The sequence below is a fragment of the Leptonychotes weddellii genome, chromosome X (assembly GCF_054177405.1).
Source record: "Leptonychotes weddellii isolate Sample4059 chromosome X, ASM5417740v2, whole genome shotgun sequence".
In the NCBI taxonomy this organism is placed as follows: domain Eukaryota; kingdom Metazoa; phylum Chordata; class Mammalia; order Carnivora; family Phocidae; genus Leptonychotes; species Leptonychotes weddellii.
In genome coordinates, this window is record NC_138385.1 from 62,844,401 (window position 1) to 62,867,024 (window position 22,624).

Sequence of the window (22,624 nt, forward strand, 5' to 3'; positions counted from 1 at the left end):
ATCATCAAAAGACCTGATTAAGACAAGCTGGAAGCTAGACAGACCCCCCCAAGCCCAGGCCCAGAAAGAAACTCACTCATATTCAGTGTTCATGCATACCAGTGGCAGAATTTGAAATGGGAAATGTTTCAGGAATAGATTCTCCAACCACAGACCATTCCCTACTCCTGACTCTGACCACAGGTCCAGCCCTGTCTTTTCTCTCAATCCCAACCACACTCCCAATACTGTGCTTCATACCATAGCCCCCAAATCTCACACTGGTCTGTTTTGCCAACCTATTCGTTAGGCTTTCAATTGGTGGTGAAGGAACATGCAGATATGTAGAAAGGGGACAGGGAGAATAGAACAAAAGAAAGGAGATAGAAAAGAGGGAAGAAAAGAAGCTATGAGGCAGAGAAAGTGAGTGCAGCCATCACTAAATGAACCAGAGCCCTTCACCAGCTCCCCAGATGCATACTAATATCTCCTTATCATGCACATTCCATTCATACACACACATTACATCCAACCATGCCCTGGTGCACACATATCTATACACAATGAGTTTTCCCCGCTTAAGAAAGGAAAACACATTTTGGAAGTATAAACAGGTGTACCTCATTTTATTGTGCTTTGCAGATAGTGTTTCGTTTTGTTTTGTTTTTACAAATTAAAGGTTTGTGTCAACCCTGCATCAAGCAAGATTTTGGGTGACATTTTTCCTATAGCATTTGCTCACTTCATGTCTCCATGTCATATTTTGGTAATTCTTGTAATATTTCAAGCTTTTTCATTATTATTGTATTTGTTATGGTGATCAGTGGTTAGTGATCTTTGATGTACTATTGTAATTGTTTGAGGGTGCCATGAACTGCACCCATATAAAATGGTGGACTTAGTAAATGTCTGTTCTGACTGCTCTACTGCCCAACTGTTTTTCCATCTTTCTCCAACTCCTTGAGCCTCCCTATTCCACGAGACACATCAATATTGAAATTAGGCCAATTAATAAGCCTACAATGATCTCTAAGTGTTTAAGTGAGAGAAACACATCTCTCACTTTAAATCAAAAGCTAGAAATTATTAAACTTATTGAGAAAGGCAAGTCAAAAGCTGAGATAGGCCAAAAGCTAAGCTTCTTGTGCCAGTTAACTAAGTTGTGAATGCAAAGGAAAATTTCTTGAAGGAGTTGAAAGTGCTGCTCCAGTGAATAATAAGAAATAAAAACAGCCTTATTGCTGATATGGAGAAAGTTTTAGTGGTCTGGTTAGAAGATAAAACAAGCCACAACATTCCCTTAAGCCAAAGCCTAATCCAGAACAAGGCCCTAACATTCTTCATTTCTGTGAAGGCTGAGAGAGGTGAGGAAGCTGCAGAAGAAAAGTTTGAAGCTAGCAGAGGTTGGTTCATGAGTTTTAAGAAGCCTTCTCCATAACACAGAAGTATAAGGTGAAGGCAAGCACTGATGTAGAAGCTGCAGCAAGTTATCCAGAAATGTAGCTAAGATAATTAATGAAGGTGGGTACACTAAACAACAGATTTTCAATGTAAATTAAATAGCCTTATATTGGAAGTAGATGCCATCTAGGACTTTCATAGCTAGAGAGAAGTCAACACCTAGTTTCAAAGCTTCAAAAAACAGGCTGACTCTCTTGTTAAGGGCTGATGCAGCTGGTGACTTTAAGTTGAAGACAAGGCTCATTTACCATTCTGAAGATCCTAGTGCCCTTAAGAATTATCCTGAATCTTTTCTGCCTGTGGTCCATAAGCAGAGTAACAAAGCCTTGATGAGAACACATCTGTTTACAACATGGCTTACTGAATATTTTAAGCCTACTGTTGAGACCTACTATTGAGAAAAAAAAATGATTCCTTTCAAAATATTGCTACTCATTGACAAGATACCTGGTCATCCAAGAGCTCTGATGAAAACAAACAAGAGATTAATGTTGTTTCCATACCTGCTAACACAGCGTCCATTATGTAGCCTATGGATCAAGAAGTAATTTCACCTTTTAGATATACATTTTCTAAGGGCATAGCTGCCATAGATAGTGATTCCTCTGATGGATCTTGGCAAAGTAAATTGAAAACCTGGAAAATGTTCATTCTAGATGTCATTAAGAACACTCGTGGTTTATGGGAAGTAGTCAAAATATCAACATTGACAAGAGTTTGGAAGAAATTAATTGCACCCTCATGGATGACTTTGAGGGGTTCAAGACTTCAATGAAGGAAGTAACTGCAGATGTAGTAGAAATAGCAGGAGAACTGAAATTAGAAGTAGAACCTGAAGATGTAACTGGGTTGCTGCAATCTCATGATAAAACTTCAACAGATGAGGAGTTGCTTCTCATGGATGAGCAAAGAAAGTGGTTTCTTGAGATGGAATCTACTCCTGTGAAGATGCTGTGAAGATTGTTGAAATGACAACAAAAGATTTGGAATAGTACATAAATATTAGTTGATAAAGCAGCAGCAGCTTTTGAGAGGATTGACTTGTTTTGAAAGAACTTCTGTGGGTAAAATGGTATCAAACATCATCACATGCCACAGAAACATCATTCATGAAAGGAAGAGTCAATTGATATGGCAAACTTCATTGTCTTATTTTAAGAAATTGACAAAACAACCACACCTTTTGCCAACCATCACCCTGATCATTCAGCAGACATCAAGATCAAGGCAAGACCTTCCACTAGCTAGAAGATTATGACTCATTAAAAGGTCACATCATGGTTAGCAGTTTTCTAGCAATAAAGTATTTTTTAATTAATGTATGGGCATCTTTTTTTAGACATAATCCTATTGTACACTTAATAGACTACAGTACAGTGTAAACATAGCTTTTTATGCACTGGGAAACAAAAAAAAAATATTGGCTCTCTTTATTGCAATATTCACTGTATTGCAGTGATCTGGAACAGAATCCACAATATCTCAGAGACATGCCTGTTTTGTGGTGTGAAGTAGATTTCCTTAAGTGTAAGTTTCTGTTCTGGGTCCTCTCTTTTTCTTTACACATTCTCCTGGGTGACCAGCTATACTCTTACGACTTCAAATATTACCTTCAAATCCCCAATCTCTATCCCCCTACCTTCCTTCCAAACTTCAGCCCAATACATCCCACACTGCAGTGGGTTTGTCCACCTGGTTGTTCCACAGATGGTGCTTAAGTTGGCCAACTCTTATGACTTTGTCTCTCCCTACCCCAGTCCAGGTTCTGGTTTAATGCCATTATTCTCCGAATATAACTATTGAAACCTAAATGTCAGTGTTGCTTACACTTTCTTTTTTACAAATTGTCTCTGACTCTTAGCAAGTCCTTCTGTTTCTATGTTTGCCATATGGGTTAAATCCCTGCCCCACCCTCCACTTCCACAATAACTGCCCCATTTTATGCCTTCATCAAGACTGAACTGCATGTTTGTAATTCTACCTATAGAATTACTTTCTTGTCTTCATTCTCCTTCCCTGTATTCAATGCCATCCACATTGCTATAAGAACTATCTTCCTAAAGCATTGGTTATTTTTTTTTTAAGATTTATTTATTTGAGAGAGCGAGAATGAGAGAGAGAGAGAGAGAGTACATGAGAGGGGGGAGGGTTAGAAGGAGAAGCAGGCTCCCCACCGAGCAGGGAGCCCGATGCGGGACTCGATCCAGGGACTCCAGGATCATGACCCGAGCCAAAGGCAGTTGCCCAACCAACTGAGCCACCCAGGCGCCCCAGCATTGGTTATTATTATGTTCTCTCTCAAACACATTTATCAACTTCCCATTGCCTATAGCAATATTTTTCAAAACACAGGTCATGAACAATATGTTTCATGAGAAAATTAATCAGTTGCCAGTAGCATCTATAAAATATTTTTAAAATATTTTTATTATTCTTTTATTTAATGCAGTTAGCCAACATATGGTACATCATTACTTTCAGATGTAGTGTTCAATAATTGATCAGTTGCATATAACACCCTGTGCTCATTACATCATGTGCCCTCCTTAATGCCCATCACCCAATTACCCCTTCCCCCCACCGACCTCCCTTTCAGCAAGCCTCAGTTTCTTTCCTATAGTTAAGAGTCTCTCATGGTTTTTCTCCCTCTCTGATGACTTACCACTCAGTTTTCCCTCCCTTCCCCTACAGTCCTCTGCACTGTTTTTTATAATCCACATATGAGTGAAACCATATGATAATTATCTTTCTCTGATTGACTTATTTTGCTCAGCATAATACCATCTAGTTCTATCCATGTCCATGTAAATGGTAAGTATTCATCCTTTCTGATGGCTGAGTAATATTCCATTGCATATGTATACCACTTCTTTATCCATTCATCTGTCGATGAACATCTTGGCTCTTTGCACAATTTAGCTATTGTGGACATTGCTGCTATTAACATTGGGGTGCAGGTGCCCCCACTGCATTTCTATCTTTGGGGTAAGTACTGGGTCGTAGGGTAGCTCAATTTTTAACTTCATGAGGAACATCCATACTGTTTTCCAGAGTGGCTGTACCAGCTTGCAATCCCACCAACAGTGTAAGAGGGTTCCCCTTTCTCTGCATCCTTGCCAACATTTGTTCTTCCCTTATTGTTAATTTTAGCCATTCTGACTGGTGTGAGATGGTAACTCATTATGGTTTTGATTTGTATTTTCCTGATGACAAGTGATCTTGAGCATTTTTCAGGTCTCTGTTGGCCATTTTTGTCTTTTTTGGAGAAATGTCTGTTCATGTCTTCTGCCCTTTTCTTGACTGGATTATTTGGTTTTTGGGTGTTGAGTTTGATAAGTTTGTTATAGATCTTGGATACCAGCCCTTTATGTGATGTGTCATATTCAAATATCTTCTCCCATTCTGTAGGTTGCCTTTTAGTTTTGTTGACTGTTTCCTTTGCTGTGCAGAAACTTTCTATCTTCATGAAGTCCCAATAGTTCATTTTTGCTTTTGTTTCCTTTGCCTTTAGAGACATGTCTTGCAAGAATTTGCTGTGGCCGAGGTTGAAGAGGTTGTTGCCTGTGTTCTTCTCTAGGATTTTGATGGATTCCTGTCTCACATTGAGGTCTTTCATCCATTTATAATTTATCTTTGTGTATGATGTAAGAGAATGGTCAGTTTCATTCTTCTGCATGTGGCTGTCCAATTTTCCCAGCACCATTTATTGAAGAGACTGTCCTTTTCCATTGGATATTCTTTCCTGCTTTGTCAAAGATTAGTTGACCATAGACTTGAGGGTCCATTTCTGATCTCTCTTCTGTTCCATTGATCTATGTGTTTGTTTTTGTGCCAATACCATGCTGTCTTGATGGTCACAGCTTTGTAATATAGCTTGAAATCAGGCATTGTGATGCCCCCCAGCTTTGGTTTTATTTTTCAACATTCCCCTGGCAATTCAGGGTCTTTTCTGGTTCCATACAAATTTTAGGATTGGTTGTTCTAGCTCTGTGAAAATTGTTGATGGTATTTTGACAGGGATCACATTGAATGAGTAGATTGCTCTAGGCAGCATAGACATTTTAACAATATATTTTTTTAAGATTTTATTTATTTATTTGAGAGAGAGAGAATGAGAGACAGAGAGCATGAGAGGGAGGAGGGTCAGAGGGAGAAGCAGACTCCCTGCCGAGCAGAGAGCCCGATGCAGGACTTGATCCTGGGACTCCAGGATCATGACCTGAGCCGAAGGCAGTCACTTAACCAACTGAGCCACCCAGGCGCCCCGACATTTTAACAATATTAGTTCTTCTAATCCATGAACATGGAATGTTTTTCCATCTCTTTGTATCTTCCTCAGTTTATTTCATAAGTGATCTATAGTTTTTAGATTACAGATCCTTTACCTCTTTGGTTACTTTTATTCCTAGGTATCTTATGGTTTTTGGTGCAATTGTAAATGGGATCAATTCCTTGATTTCTCTTTCTTCAGTCCCATTGTTATTGTATAGCAATGCAATTGATTTGTGTGCATTGATTTTTATATCCTGCCATGTTGTTCAATTCCTGTATGAGTTCTAGCACTTTTGGGGTGGAGTCTTTTTGTTTTCCACATAAAGTGTCCTGTCATCTATGAAGAGTGAGAGTTTGGTTTCTTCTTTTCCAATTTGAATGCCTTTTATTTATTTTTATTTTCTGATTGCTGAGGCTAGGACTTCTTGTACTATGTTGAACAACAATGGTAAGAGCGGGCATCCCTGTCATGTTCCTGACCTTATAGGAGATGCTCTCAGTTTTTCCCCATTGAGAATGATATTTGCTGTGGGCTTTTCGTAGATAGCTTTAATGATATTGAGGTATGTTGCCTCTATCCCTACTCTTTGAAGAGTTTTAATCAAGAAATGATGCTGTATTTTGTCAAATGTTTTTTCTGCATCAATTGAGAGGATCATATGTTTCTTGCCTTTTCTTTTATTAATGTATTCTATCACATTGATTTTTTTGTGAATGTTGAACCACCCTTCCATCCCAGGAATAAGTCCCAATTGTTCATGGTGAATAATCCTTTTAATATACTCTTGGATTCTATTGGCTAGTATCTTGGTGAGTATTTTGGCATCCGTATTATTCAGGGATATTGGTCTGTAATTCTCCTTTTTGTTGGGGTCTTTCTCTGGTTTTGGTATCAAGGTAATGCTGGCCTCAAAGAATGAGTTTGGAAGTTTTCCTTCCATTTCTGTTTTTTGAAACAGCTTCAGTAGAATAGGTATTATTTCCTCATTTAAACATGTGTTTAAATGTTCCCCTGGGAAGCCATCTGGCCCTGAAATCTTGTTTTCTCAGAGGTTTTTGAATACTTCTTCAATTTCCTTCCTGGTTATGGGTCTCTTCAGATTTTCTACTTCTTCCTGTTTCAGTTTTGGTAGTTTATAGGTTCCTAGATATGCATCCATTTCTTCCAGATTGCCTAATTTGTTGCCATATAGTTGCACATAATATATTCTTAAGATTGTTGGTATTTCATTGGTATTGGTCATGATCTCTCTCCTTTCATTCATGAATTTAGCAATTTGGGTGTTTTCTCTTTTCTTTTGCATAAGTCTGGCCAGAGGTTTATCGATCTTATTAATTCTTTCAAGGAACCAGCTTATAGTTTCATTGATCTGTTCTACTGTTCTTCTGGTTTCTATTTCATTGAAATTGCCTCCAGTCTTCATTATTTGTCTTCTCCTGCTTGGTTTAGGCTTTATTTGCTGATCTTTCTCCAGCTCCTTTAGGTGTAAGGTTAGCTTGTGTTTTTGAGATTTTTCTAATTTCTTGAGAGAGGCTTGTATTGCAATGTACTTTCCCTCTTAGGACTGCCTTTCCTGTATCCCAAAGATTTTGAACAGATGTGTTTTCATTCTTATTAGTTTCCATGAATTTTTAAAATTCTTTCTTTTTTTATTTAAATACAATTAGCCAACATATAGTACATCATTAGTTTTGGTGAAGTGTTCAATGAAAATTCTTTAATTTCTGTGTTGACCCATTCATTGTTTCATAAGATTCTTTTTAACCTCCATGTGTGTGAGTTCCTTCCAAATTTCCTCTTGTGATTGAATTCATGTTTCAAAGCACTGTGGTCTGAAAATATGCAGGGAATAATCCCAATCTTTTGGTATCAGTTGAGACCTGATTTGTGACCCAGTATGTGATCTATTCTGGAGAATGTTCCGTGTGCACTGGAGAGGAATGGGTGTTCTGTTGTTTCAGGATGGAATGTTCTTCATATATCTGTGAAGTCCATCTTGTCCAGTCTGTCATTCAAAGTCCTTGTTTCGTTGTTGATCTTCTGCTTAGATGAGCTGTCCATTGCTGTGAGTGTGGTGTTGAAGTCCCTTACTATTAATTTATTCTTATCAATATATTTCTTTACTTTGGTTTTTAATTGGTTTATATAATTGGCTGTTCCCATGTTGGGGGCATAAATATTTACAAATGTTAGGTCTTCTGGTTGGATAGACCCTTTAAATATGATATAGTATCTCTCTTCATCCCTTTCTCCAGTCTTTTGTTTAAAATCTAATTTGTCTGATATGAGGATTGCTATCCCACCTTTCTTTTGAGGTCCATTAGCATGATAAATGGTTCTCCACCACCTCACTTTCAGTCTGGAGGTGACTTTCGGTCTAAAATAAGTCTCTTATAGACAGCATATAGATAGGTCTTGCTTTTTTATCCAGTGTGATACCCTGTGTCTTTTGACTGGAGCATTTAGCCCATTTACATTCAGAATAACTATTGAAAGATATGTATTTATTGCCATTGTATTACCTATAAAGTCCCTGTTTCTGTAGCTTGTCTGTTTCTTTCTGGTCTGTGTTACTCTTGGGCTCTCAATTCGACTACAGGATCCCCCTTAATATTTCTTGAGGGCGGGATTGGTGGTCTCATATTCCTTCAGTTTCTGTCTGTCCTGGAAGCTATTTATCTCTCCTTCTATTCTGAATGACAGCCTTGCTGCATAAAGTATTCTTAGCTGCATGTTCTTCTCATTACTAGTACCCTGACTATATCATGCCAGCCCTTTCTGTCCTGCCAGGTCTCTGTGGATAGGTCTGATATTATTCTGATGTTCCTCTCTCTGTAGGTAAGGAGACTTATATCTCGAGCTGCTCTAGGAGTTTCTCTTTTTCTCTGAAATTTGCAATTTCTCTGAACTATGCCTCACTTTTGTACGTCAGGATGTTGATCTATTTTTATTGATTTGGGGAGGGGTCCTCTCTACCTGTTGGACACAAATGCCTATTTCCTTCCCCATATTAGGGAAGTTCTCACCTATGATTTGCTCAAATATAACTTCTGGCCTCTGTCTTCACCCTCTGGCACCCCAGTTAATTTAACATTGGTATATTTCATGGCATCATTGATTTCTCAAAGTCTCTTTTCATGGGCTATTAGTAGTTTTTCTCTCTTTTCTTCAATTTCCTTTCTTTCCATCAACCTGTATTCTAGATTACTTACTCTCTCTTCTGCCTCAGTCACTCTAGCTGTTAGAGCATCCAATTTAGACTGCATCTCAGTTATAGCATTTTTAATTTCAGCCTGATTAGATCTAATTTCTGCACTATGATATTCTCTAGTGTCTTTTAATGCTTTTTCCAAGCCCAGCTATTAACTTTATAATTGTTATCCTGAACTTCACCTCTGACATCTTACTTATATCCATATCAATTAGGTGTGTGGCAGAGAATATTACCTCCACTTCTTTCTTTTATTGCAAATTCCTCCTTCTAGTCATTTTGCCCAGAGAAGAATGGATGAGTGAGTGAACAGAATCAAAAATATCAACCATGACCCAAGCAAAATATACACTAGACAAATCTGAAGTGGTCAGAAACCAAAACAGAAAAGCAAATAAAAACAAAACATTAAAAAAAAAGAAACAAAAATAAAGTTGGTGGGGAGAAAGAATATAATCTCACAGGGTGGAAAAAGCAGGGTGATCCACTTATTCCTGAATGAGTTTTGTCTGTGTGTTAGAAGACACTAAAAATCCCAATATTGCAAAGAAACGTATATATATATAATTGAATAGATCGAAAAACAGCCAAAAATGAAGCATATATCTATAAACTGTGGATGTAAGAAATCAAAGTTGAAAAGCAACTTAGAAACAAAGTGTTGATAAAATTAGAAACTAGTTGAAAAGTGAAAAAAAAAAAGAAATGGAAAATTTTAGACTGAGAGATAAACGGATCATGAGAAATTCCACAAGTTCTATATGCTGTTTTTCCCTAGCGCTTGATTTTTACAGTCTTGTGGGATCCGTAAATTTGTTGTGCATGTGTTCTTCCAGTTGGTCTTCTGGAGGAGGGACCTGCTGTGGTACTTCTCATGTGTCTTTGCCTGGACAGCTTTGCACCACCCTTTTGCTGGGGGGGAGGGTGTTCAATATGAGCTGGTCCTCTGCCTGGCTTTTGTCCCCTGAAGGCTTTCTTTGCCTGTTTAGAGGATCAAAATAAAAATGGCCATACCCCATTCTCCAGCCCCAGAGTTGAAAGATCACAGTCCCCTTTATTTAGTAAACCCTCTGGGATAAAAGGTCTTCACTTTCTTTTGTGTCAAACTCCATAGAATGTGCGGTGCATGCCCACAGCAATCTTCCCAGGGGGAGTCTGAGGGCCTTGCATTACTGCCCTTTGTAGGGCCCTGGTGCTAAGAGTGGTCCTGGGATAGTGCACATTCCCACTCTGCCCCCGCCCCCCCCCCCAGCTGAGTGTTTCTGTACTGTTGTTTACAGGGCCACTACCCTGAGAGCTGTTGCCTGTTCATGGGCACACCTATCCCACCCCTCCTTATATTCATATCAATTAGATCTGTGGCAGAGAGTATTACCTCTGGTTCTTTCTTTTGTTGTGAATTCCTCCTTCTAGTCATTTTGCCCAGAGTAGAATGGATGTATGAGAGAACAAAATCAAAAATGTCAACCATGACCCAAGCAAAATACATATTAGACAAATCTGAAGAGGTGAGGCCAAAAAAGAAAAGAGAAAGGAAAAAAAGAGGGAATATAATCTCCCAGGTGGACAAAACAGGGTGATCCACTTGCTCCTACATGTATTTTTTTAATTTAAATTCAATTAGCCAACATATAGTACATCATTAGTTTTTGATGTAGTGTTCAATGATTCATTAGTTGCATATAACACCCAGCAATCATCACATCATGTATTTTGTTGTTTGTTAGAAGACATTAAATCCCAAAATTGTAAAGAAAGCAAAAAAATATATATATATATACATATTATATATATACATATATGTATATATTTATTTTTGTTAAATAAAATATATGTTACATTAAATATATGTATATATTTATACATATATATATGTATAAAATTTGAATACATTGATAGGAAGCCAAATATGAAGAATATATCTAGAAAATGTAAAGGTAAAACTGAAATTTTAAAAAAAGACTTAAAGGGGCGCCTGGGTGGCCCAGTCGTTAAACGGCTGCCTTTGGCTCAGGTCATGATCCCAGGGTCCTGGGATCAAGCCCCGCCTCAGGCTCCCTGCTCCGCAGGAAGCTTGCTTCTCCCCCCTTTCCCACTCCCCCTGCTTGTGTTCCCTCTCTCACTGTGTCTCTCTCTGTCAAGTAAATAAATAAAATATTTTTTAAAAATAAAAAAATTAAAAAAGACTTAAAAACTAAGTGCTGATAAAATAAGAAACTTGTAAAGAAAAAAAGAAAAGGAAAATTTTAAACTGAAAGATAAAAGAATCATGGGGAAAAAATCTCAAATTCTGTATACTATTTTCCCCTAACGCTGGAGTTTTGCAGTTCTGTGTGCTCTGTAACCTTGGTATTTGCCTGATGTTCCAGCTGGTCTTCTGGGGGAGGGGCCTGCTGCACTGAATCTCAGGTGTGTTTGCCTGGGCAGAGTTGCACTGCTCCTTTCCAGGGACTATGCTCAGTGTAAGCTGCTCCAGGTTGCTTTATGTGGCTTTTGTTTCCTGAAGGCTTTCTGAGCTGCTTTAGGGATGAAAACAAAAATGGTGGCACCCCAATCTCCAGCCCCAGAGCTGAAAGATCAGGGCCCCCTCTCTTCAGTAAACCCTCAGGGAAAAGCAGTCTTCACTTTTGTGTGCACTAAACTCTGCAGACTACTGCTGTGCCTACCCTCACTGATCCTCCCGGGGGAGGGAGGGTCACAGAGGGCCTGCCACTTGCAGGGCCCTCACACTGAGAGCAGTTGCCCAATCATTGGTGCTCCCTGCCCCCACTCCCAGGGGAAGGAGGAGGGTTGCCACGTTTGTGCCCTTTGCAGGGCCACCACATGGGGAGCGGTCATCTGATCATGCCACAGCTTGTGGTTTATGGCAAACCGAGATGACAGCCCACTCCTGGACTTGCTGACCAGAGCCGATTTCCCTGCTCCAATGCTTGGGAACTCTCCCAGCTCAGGCAGCCCCATTCTTTCTGTTACCCTGAGAATCCTAAGACCACACTGTCCCACCTAGAATTCTGCCCTGCTTCGCCACCTGAGCACCTTTCAGGCAGGAACATCTCTCACTGGAGCAGACTTCTAAAAGTTCTGATTTTGCACTCAGGGGCTATATCACTTTCTGGTAGCTGTCTTATGGAGGATCCCTCCCCTCCCCCACCCTTTATCTTCCAATATATCCTCTGTGATTCTCTTCTCCGCACCTCCTACCTTGCAAAAAGTGGTTGCTTTTCTATTTGTAGAATTCCAGCAATCCTTTTCTTACATCTTAGGTTGAATTCATAGGTGTTAAGAATGATTTAATAGATATCTAGCTAAATTCAAGGGACCAGATGAAATGAGGTCCCCTACTCTTCCACCATCTTGTCCCAGTCCTGTAAAACATTTTTTAAAATAACAAAATATGATAGAAAATATCAGCATATATACATAAGAAATGGTAAGTATTCTTTTCAGAAACTTTTGTTTCAAGTTTTTATCTATGTATGTGTGTATTGGGTCACACTATGAAAATCATTTCTTGCTGTAGGTCATTTCTTACTGTATGTCTACTGGACAGATATTTGCATACATTTGTTGCATTCATGCCCCTCTGCCCCACATGTCTGGCCCAGACCCACATTTCCAATCTTACCTGCTACTACTCCTTTTCATTCAACCTATCCTTTATCTACATGAACGTTCCTTGCTCTCTTATACACTTTTACTCCCCCAGGCCTTTGCCAATGTCAGTCCCTCCTTGAACACCCTTCCCTCATTCCAAGCCTGTAATTCCTAATCATTCTTCAAGGAAGACCCAGAACAAGCCCCACTTCTTGTCCAAAACCTTCCAAATTCGCCAGTCCAAATGGATCACTACCTTTTTGGGCTCCCACAGGAAGATTTATTATTGCACTCAGGTTATTCTGTCTTATCAAGGTTTGAATTGGCATGTATCTCCTTTCCTTTCTTCCTTCATTCAGTCATTGCTCTGGCAGCTTCAGCAGGCTCCTCTGTCACCTAGCTTGAGAAATGACACAGCCTCAGTGCTCACTCAACTGCCAGTTACAGGAGATCTGGTACCTCTGGAATTTAGATATGGGTAAGTCAAGCCAAACAATGCTGATCACAGGAAAGAGAATGGGAAGGAGTTGACATTTGTCAGTGAGCTGTAAGAAAGTCTTTAAACTCAACTATTCTAAGGTATCTGCTTTTCTCAGAGTAGCTGTTTTCCCAGATGAGCAAATAAATATTAAATGGAGGAACACTTGATACTTAAGGAGTGTTCTGGCTACTAGAGAAAGCAGGAAAAGCTTGCTCCCCTTTCTTCATTCAGTGACATTTACCAACCACCTGTTCTGGGCCCTACACTGGACTGGTATATTCTGGGGGACCATTAAGGTAAATTAGACATGTTCTCAAGGATCTTAGAATTAAGGTGAATAGCTGTGATCTCTCCCCTGAGTTCCAGACTCATATATCCAACTTCCCACTTAACCAACCCCATTGGATGTGTCACTGGCATCTCAAACAACCTCCAACAGAACTTTCAATTCCACTCCCACAGCAACATTCTCCTTTCCTAGTCTACCCCATCAGTAGTAAATGTCTCCCCAACCCCAAATCTGGAACCATTCTTCATCCCTCCCTCTTTCTTTTTGAAACAATAGTGTAGTGATTAATCAAACATTAGCACACTGGTTTTGCATCAGGCTCTACCTGGAGGACCACTGAAATAGATTGCTGGGTCCCATCTCCAGTTTCTGATTCAGTAGATCAGGGGTGGGGCCTATGCATATGCATTTCTAACAAGTTCCCAGGCAATAGTGTTACTATTATTTCAGGGATCACACTTGAAAAACCACTGCATTAGTAAGACCTAGTAGGTTATACCTATATAATATATTCTGAATCTGTCCACTTCTCACCATTTTCATAGCTCATCAACAAATCTGTGCAGTTTTCCATCCATCTTCACTACCCAGTGGCTTCACTTGATCAGCCCATCCTCAAGTTTTACATGTCCCAGCTGTCCTACCCTGCTTATTGTGTGAGTATTGGGGCTAAGTCACCTCTGAAGCTGGATGACAGATGAGCTTGCCAAGTTTGGCCCAGGAATGAATATTCCATTGCCCTAGAACCTCCCCTCCTCTCTACACTTCCTACTCCATGTTAGCCAGCAAAAAGCCATTGGAAAGAAGTCAGCCAGCTGAGTGTTTTTGTTTTGACTCAGGATTCTGTCTGGATAGCTGTGGCCTAGGAAGGTCAGATATCCTGGTTCAACAGTTAAGACAGACTATGACCCCAGTGATTGTGGGTAACCCTAAGGAAGTATATTGTTGTTTTCCTGTGATTCTGTGGTCAAACCTGGTGTACTTTAGCCTCTTGGGAGGATTTCATTATAAAACTTTCCACATAAAATCACATCTTTAATGACTTGGATGCTTTCCTCACTTGTAAGGCCAAATATGCCACAGATTCTACCTCATGGAGTCATCTAAGACCTCTGTGCAAGGCTACACTGAGTTCTACTTCTCAGGTAGAATTTCCAAGGTTCCAGGAGGTTCCATGATATGCCCTGTTTCACCCTGAAAATTGGTGACTACACCAGGACAAGAATTCACCTCCATTTGTTTATTTTTTGTGGCTTGAGATCCATCATATGAGGAAAGTTCCTTGGTATGGTGGCAAGGTTGATTAGGCTCACCACAATAGAGTCTCCACTTACTGGCTTTGTGATCTTTAGCAAGCCACTTCTCTCAGCCTCAGAATTTTCATCTGTAAAAATGAAGCTAAACATACCTATTGATATTATCATGATGGAGATTAAATTAGATGACATATAAAATGCCTAGCACAATTGCTGGAACATAGGAGACACACACACATATACACACCTACTATTATTAAACAGAACTTTTCTGAACACCCAATTTCTTCTCAGTTCCTGGCACTTATAGACTCTTAATAAATGTTGACTGAATGAATCAAATCCTGCCCCCCCCCCATGGTAATGTCTTTCTTTCTCTGAGGCTACTTAAATTACAGTCAATACCCTAAACTTACTACCTATTTGGTTTCATTTTGTCACTCCAAATGTAACTGCTGAGCCCTGCTTATGGCCAAAGCAGTGTGATGGATGACGGGGAGTTTACAGAGAGAAGTATGAAATTGTGACGGTCTCCAGAAAGCTCTTGTGTGTATAATTATCTGGATTTTAAATGGCTTCATGTGTAAGTCTGTACATTTAGAGGACCCAGAGGACCATAGCTGCATTCTCTTGGGCTAATTCTTTGCTCTTTTTGTACATTTGTTTCTTCATCTCTGAAATGAAGAGGATGAATTTGATTGGTAGCTTTGAAATATTCTCTGAGGAGCCCTGGGAGTTCCATGGAGGTATATCACGGGCCACTCTAATAGAGTCAGGCAGAGTTGGATTTGAAGAGGGAACTCTGGGGGTCCCACTTCCACTTCAGCCATAACAGTTACAATTTGTTCTATTTTCTATATTGGGTCACAATTTTTTATTTGAAGGAAGAGGTCTACTCATCAGTCACCCACAAGATCCAGCACACTGTTGGAGTAAATGGTACTTGCTTAATAAACTTTCTTTGTCCACTTGATTGATAGAAAATGTGAAGAGAAAGAAACTAGCATGATGTCTACTCTGTAGGTTAGAGAAAGGAGGGACATTTTCCTTAAATTTAATCTTAGCCCAAACTATCCAGTTACTGGACAGAGCATAGAAAGTGGGGCATTAGATACTGAATGTGAAGAGCATAGTAAAGGCAATTAACCACAAGGGTAACATATCTGCATTTTTTGTTTCATCATTAACCCCCTCCCTAGTCCTCCTGGGTACCTCCATTGACCAACTCCATTAAAAATCTATTTCCTCTACACAAGCCTTCTGGTGTGTCATTTATTTTCCTGGAGAAACAGGAACAGAGGAGTAGAAAGAGCTTAGAATTTGGGTTTAGACGGTGTTGTGAATTAAATTTAATTCTGAGTACAGTAAGAATTCATTGGAGGATATATGTTTAACAGCTCTATTGAGTTGTAATTTACATACTGTAGAAAACATCCATTTTATGTGTACAATTCAGTGGCTTTTAGTAAATTTACAGAGTTGTACAACTATCACCTCAATACAATTTTAGAACATTTCCATCATCCCATAAAAAGCCCTTATGCCCAGTTTAAATTGATCTCCATTCCCACCCACAGCTCCAGGCAACCAGTAATGCACTTTCTGTCTCTACAGATTTGCCATTACAGGACTTTGCATATAACTTAGCATGTTGGTTTTGAGGCTTATACACATTGTAGCATATGCCACTGTTTCTTTCCTTTTTATTGACAAATAGTTTTTCGTTGTATGGGTACACCACATTTTGTTCATTTGCTGACCAATTAATGAGCATTTGGATTGTGTCCACCTTTCAGCTTCTATGAATATGTTTCTCTGAACATAGGCATATAAGTCATTGCATGGAAATACGTTTTATTTTTAAGATTTTATTCAAATTCCAGTTAGTTACCATACAGTATAACACTAGTTTTAGGTGTAAAATATAGCGATTCAACACTTCCATACAACACCCAGTGTTCATCACAAGTATACTCCTTAATCCCCATCACCCATTTAACTCATCCCTCCCACTCACCTCCCCTCTGATAACCATCACTTTGTCCTCTATGGTTAAGAGTCTATTTCTTGGTTTGTCTCGCTCTTTTTTTCCTCTTTCTTCATTTATTTTGTTTCTTAAATTCCACATATGAGTGAAATCATTAGGTATTCATCTTTCTTGACTGACTTGTTTCACTTAGCATATACTCTGTAGTTCCATTCATGTCATTGCAAATAGCAAGATTTCATTCTTTTTTATGCATGAGCAATATTCCATTGTCTATATATACCATAACTTATTTATCCATTCATCAGTCAATGGGCACTTGATCTGTTCTATAATTTGGCTTTTGTAGGTAGTGTTGCTATAAACATCAGGGGGCTGTTTGGGTAAATACCTAGTATTGCAATTGCTGGGTCATAGAGTAGCTCCATTTTTCACTTTTTAAGGAGCCTCCATGCTGTTTTCCAGAGTGGCTTCACCACTTTGCATTTTCACCATCAGTTCAAGAGGGTTCCCATTTCTCCACATCCTCGGCAACACCTATTTTTTTTTTCTGTTGTTAATTTTAGCCATTCTGACATGTGTTAGGTGATATGTCATTGTAGCTTTGATTTGTGTTTCCCTGATGATGAGTGATGTGTTGAACATATTTGCATGTGTCTGTTGGCCATCTGGATATCTTCTTTGGAGAAACGTCTCTTCATATCTTTTGTCCATTTCTTAACTGGGTTATTTGTTTCTTGGGTGTTTAGTTTGATAAGTTCTTTATAGATTTTGAATACTAACCCTTTATCAGATATGTTACTTCAAAATATCTTCTCCTATTCTGAAAGTTGCCTTTTAGTTTTGTTGATTATTTCCTTCACTACGCAGAAGTTTTTTATCATGATGAAGTCCCAATAGTTAATTTTTTTTTTGTTTCCCTTCCATCAAGAGACATGTCTAGTGAGAAGTTGTGACAGCCAATGTCAAAGAGGTTGCTACCTGTGTTCTCCTCAAGGATTTTGATGGATTCCTGTCTCACATTTATGTCTTTCATCCGTTTTGAATTTATTTTTGTGTATGGTATAAGAAAGTGGTCCAGTTTCATTCTTCTGCATGTGGCTGTCCAGTTTTCCCAACACCATTTGTTGAAGAGACTGTCTTTTATTCCATTGGATATTCTTTCCTGCTTTGCCAGAGATGAGTTGACCATATAGTTGTGGGTACATTTCTGGGTGTTCTACTCTGTTCTATTGATCTATGTGTCTGTTTTTGTGCCAGTACCATACTGTCTTGATGACCATACCTTTGTAATATAGCCTGAAGTCTGGAACTGTGATGTTTCCAGCTTGGTTTTCTTTTGCAAGATTGCTTTGGCTATTCAGGGTCTTTTGCAGTTACATACAAATTTTAGGATTATTTGTTCTAGCTCTGAAAAATGCTGTGGTATTTTGATAGGGATTACATTGAATGTGTAGATTGCTTTGGGAAGTATAGACATTTTAACAATATTTATTTTTCCAGTCGATGGGCATGGAATGTTTTCCGATTTCTTTGTGTCATCTTCATTTCTTTCATAAGTGTTCTATAGTTTTCAGAGTACAAATCTTTTTACCTCCTTGGTTAGGTTTATTCCTAGGTATCTTATGGTTTGGGCTTTAATTGTAAATGGGATCAATTCCTTGGTTTCTCTTTCTGCTGCTTCATTATTGGCGTATATAAATGCAACAGATTTTTGTACATTGTTTTTGTATCCTGCACCTTTACTTAATTTGTGTATCTGTTCTAGCAATTTTGGGGTGGAGTCTTTTTGTTTTCCACACAAAATATCATATCATCTGTGAAGAGTGAGAGTTTGACTTCTTCTTTTCCAATTTGAATGCCTTTTTTTTCTTTTTGTTGTCTGATTGCTGAGGCTAGGATTTCCAGTACTATGTTAAATAACAGTGGTGATAGTGGACATTCTGGTTTTGTTCCTGACCATAGAGGAAAAGCTCTCAGTTTTTCCCCATTGAGGATGATATTAACTGTGGGTCTTTCATATATGGACTTTATGATGTTGAGATATGTTCCTCTATCCCTACTTTGCCGAGGGTTTTTTATCAAGAATGGATGCTATACTTTGTCAAATGCTTTTTCTGCATCTATTGAGAGTATTCTTATCCTTTCTTTTATTAATGTGGTATATCACAATGATTGATTTGCAAATATTGAACCACTCCTGCAGCCCATGAATAAATCCTACTCGGTCATGGTGAATAATTCTCTTAATGTACTGTTGTATTTGATTTGCTAGTATTTTGTTAGTATTTTATTGAGAATTTTTATACCCATGTTCATTGGGGATATTGGTCTGTAATACTCCTTTTAAGTGGGGTCTTTGTCACATTTTGGAATCAAGGTAATACTGGCCTCATAGAATGAGTTTGGAAGTTTTCCTTCCATTTCTGTTTTTTGGAACAGTTTCAGAAGAATAGGTATTAATTCTTCTTTAAATGTTTGTTAGAAGGGGCGCCTGGGTTGCTGAGTCAGTTAAGCATCTGGCTTCGGCTGAGGTCATGATCTCAATGTCCTGGGATCAAGCCTGGCATCAGGCTCCCTGCTCAGTTGGGAGTCTGCTTCTTCCTCCCCCTCTGTCCCTCCCCACTGCTCATACTTTCTCTCTTGCTCTCTCTCGCTCACTCTCTCTCTCTCTCAAATAAATAAATAAAATCTTTTAAAAAATAACTGTTTGGTAGAATTTGCCAGGGAAGTCATGTGGCCCTGGACTTAACTTTGTTGGGAGATATTGATGTGTGATTCAAATTCTTTGCTGATTATTTGTCTTTTCAGCTTTTCTATTTCTTCCTTTTTCAGTTTTGATGGTTTATATGTTTCTTGGAATTTATCCATTTCTTCCCGATTGCCCAATTTGTTGGCATATAAGTTTTCATAATATTCTCTTATAATTGTTTGTATTTTTGTGATGTTGATTGTGATCTCTCCTTTTTCATTCATGATTTTATTTGTTTGGTGTTTTCCCTTTTCTTTTTGATAGGCCTGGCTAGGAGTTTATCAATTTTATTAGTTTTGTCAAAGAAGCAGCTCCTGGTTTCATTGATTTGTTCTACTGGTTTCTGTTGTTGTTGTTGTTGTTTCTACATCTTTTATTTCTGCTCCAGTCATTATTATTTCCCTTCCTCTGCTTGGTTTAGGCTTCATTTGTTTTTCTTTTTCTAGCTCCTTTAGGTGTAAGGTTAGTTTGCTTATTTGAGATTTACCTTACTTATTGAGGTAGGCCTGTATTACTATATACTTCCCTCTTATTTCCACCTTGGCTGCATCCAAAAGATTTTGGACCATCCTGTTTTTACTTTCACTTGTTTCCATGTATTTTTTTGTATTTCTTCTTTAATTTCCTGGTTTTTGAATGACCCATTCATTCTCCAGTAAGATGTTCTTTATCCTCCATGTATCTGTGGTCTTTCTAAATGTTTTCTTGTGGTTGACTTCAAGTTTCATAGCATTGTGGTCTGAAAATATACATGGTATGATCTCAATTTTTTGTATTGTTGAGGCCTGATTTGTGACCTAGTGTTTGATCTATTCTAAGGAATGTCCCATGTGCATTTCACAAGTATGTGTCCTGCTGCTTTAGGATGAAGTGTTCTGAATATATCTTTTCTGTCCATCTGGTCCAGTGTGTCATTCAGTCATTGTTTTCTTGCTGATTTTCTGCTTAGATGATCTGTCCATTGATGTAAGTGGGGTGTTAAATTCCCCTAGAATCACTGTATTATTATTAATGTGTTCCTTTATGTTTGTTGTTAATTGCTTTGTATATTGGGTGCTCCCAAGTCAAGGGGATAACAATTTATAATTGTTAGATCTTCTTGTTGCATAGACCCCTTTATTATGATATAGTGTCCTTCTTCATCTCTTTTTTAAAACATTTATTTATTTATTTGAGAGACTGAGAGTGTATGGGGGGAAGGGGCAGAGGGAGAGGCAAAGAATCTCAAGCATTTTCCCAACTGAGCTCAGAGCCCACAGCTTGATCCCACGACCCTGAGATCATGACCCGAGCTGAAATCAAGAGCCACATGCCAAACCCACTGAGCCACCCAGGTGCTCCCCCCCTTCATCATCTCTTGTTACAGTCTTCAGTTTAAAATCTAGTTTGTCTGATATAAGTATAGCTACTCCAGCTTTCTTTTAACATCCATGAGCATGATAAATATTTCTCCATCCCCTCACTTTTAATCTGCAGGTGTCTTTAGGTCTTAAATGAGTCTCTTGTAGGCAACATGTAAAATGGGTCTTGGTTTTGTATCCATTCTGACACCCTATGTCTTTTGATTGGAGCACTTAATCCATTTACATTCAGAATAATTAGTGATAGAAGTGAATTTAGTGCCATTTTATTGCTTGTTTTGTCATTATTTCTGGAGATTTTCTCTGTTCCTTTCTAGTCTTTTTCCTACTCAACAAGTCCCCATTAATATTTCTTGAAGGGCTATTTTAATGGTCATAAACTCCTTTAGTTTTTGTTTGTCTGGGAAATTCATTCTCTCTCCTTTTATTGTTAATGAAAGCCTTGCTAGATAGCTTTCTTCTGACCTGCCATGTTTCTATGAAGAGTTCTGCTGTTAACCTTATTTGTCTTCCTTTGTAAGTTAGGGACTTCTTTTCCCTTGCTGCTTTTAGTCTTGGTTTTTTTGTTTGTTTGTTTTGACTGTTTTTTGTTGTAGTTGTTGTGTTTAAATCTCTATATTTTGCAAATTTCACTACAATACATCTTGGTGTTGGCCTGCTTTTCTTGATTTTGGTGAGAGTTCTGTGTGCTTCCTGGATTTGGAAATCTGTTCATTCTCCAGATTAGGGAAGTGTTCAGCTATAATTTCCTCACATAAACCTTCTACGCCCTTTTCTCTCTGTTCTTTTTCTGGGATTCCTATGATATGAATGCTATTACATTTCATGTAGTTATGGAGTTCCCTAAGTCTACTTTCCTGATCCAAGATTTTTCTTTCCCTCTTTTGATCAGCTTCATTATTTTCCATAATTCTATTTTCTGTATCACTTATTTGTTCCTCTGCTTCTTCCATTCTTGAGTTCATTATATCCAGTTGGTTTTGGATCTTGGTTATTGCATTTTTCATTTCAGCCTGATTCATTTTTTGCTCCTTTATCTCTGTGGTATGGATCTCCCTGATGTCATCTATGCTTTTCTGAAGCCCAGCTAGTATCCTTATAATTGTTGCTTTAAATTCTGAATCAGGACTATTACCTATATCTGTTTCAATTAGATCCCTGGCCATGAGCTTTTCTTGTTCTTCCTTTTGGGATAAATTTCTCTATTTGGCATTTTGTCTAGGTCTTGGTCATCTTCTCTGTGCTAGGAAAGCCTGTTATGTTTCCTGCTCCTGAGAGTAATGGCTTTATGAAGAAGAGGTCATATAATGTCCAGAGCCTGGTGCTTCAGGAATTGTCTCTTGTGTATGCCCTGTGCAGTCTGGTTCTGTGTTATGGCTGCTCTATCAAGTCAGTCCTCTACAGAGCTTTTTCTTACCTGCAGTGGGGAGTGTTTGTACCTTGGCCCAAGTGTGACGAGTTTTAACTTAGGTGTGCTCTGGTCTGCTTGTTATAAAAGACCTGATACTATTTCCACCAGTGCTGAAGCTTTGCAGAACTTTATGGTCAGTAGACATGGTGTGTACTGGGTTTGTGCTGGTCTTCTGGGGGAGGGTCCCAGTACACTGGTTCTCAGCCACACTTGCTTGAGAAAAGCAGTACCAGCAAAGCACAGGGGAGGCAAGGCTTCATTTAAGAAATTTAGGCCTCCAGTGTTGGCCCTGTGCTATTTATTGAAGTTAAATTATGCTAAGGGGCAGGGGAGGGAAATGGCACCAGCCAGCTTCTTTGTCTTCAGAGAGGGTAATTCACGTTCACTGCTGTCAGGGAAGCCCTCCTAGAAGAATGAATAAATTTCCCTCATGCGAAAGGGGAACCCTCCTACACTGTTGGTGGGAATGCAAGCTGGTGCAGCCACTCTGGAAAACTGTATGGAGGTTCCTCAAAAAGTTGAAAATAGAGCTACCCTACGATCCAGCAATTGCACTACTGGGTATTTAC

At 38.8% G+C, this 22,624-nt stretch overlaps 1 protein-coding gene across 5 annotated transcripts in view; it reads left to right on the forward strand.

Moving 5' to 3' along the window:
• Positions 1 to 22,624, forward strand: part of ZC4H2 (zinc finger C4H2-type containing) — a 43,180-nt gene that overhangs the window by 4,441 nt on the left and 16,115 nt on the right. Inside the window, exons 1-2 of one of the 5 annotated variants that reach the window (XM_081808781.1) lie at positions 12,902 to 12,996; positions 13,834 to 13,944. The exons of 2 other annotated variants lie outside the window; for them this stretch is intronic. Coding sequence is in view for 2 of the 3 variants with exons in the window: in XM_081808779.1 (XP_081664905.1) it covers positions 13,834 to 13,944 (111 nt within the window). In the remaining variant the exon portion in view is untranslated. Of the gene's footprint in view, positions 1 to 4,951; positions 5,048 to 12,901; positions 12,997 to 13,833; positions 13,945 to 22,624 lie in introns of those variants that run through there. 2 more of the 5 variants (XM_081808780.1, XM_081808779.1) reach the window with 2 other exon arrangements.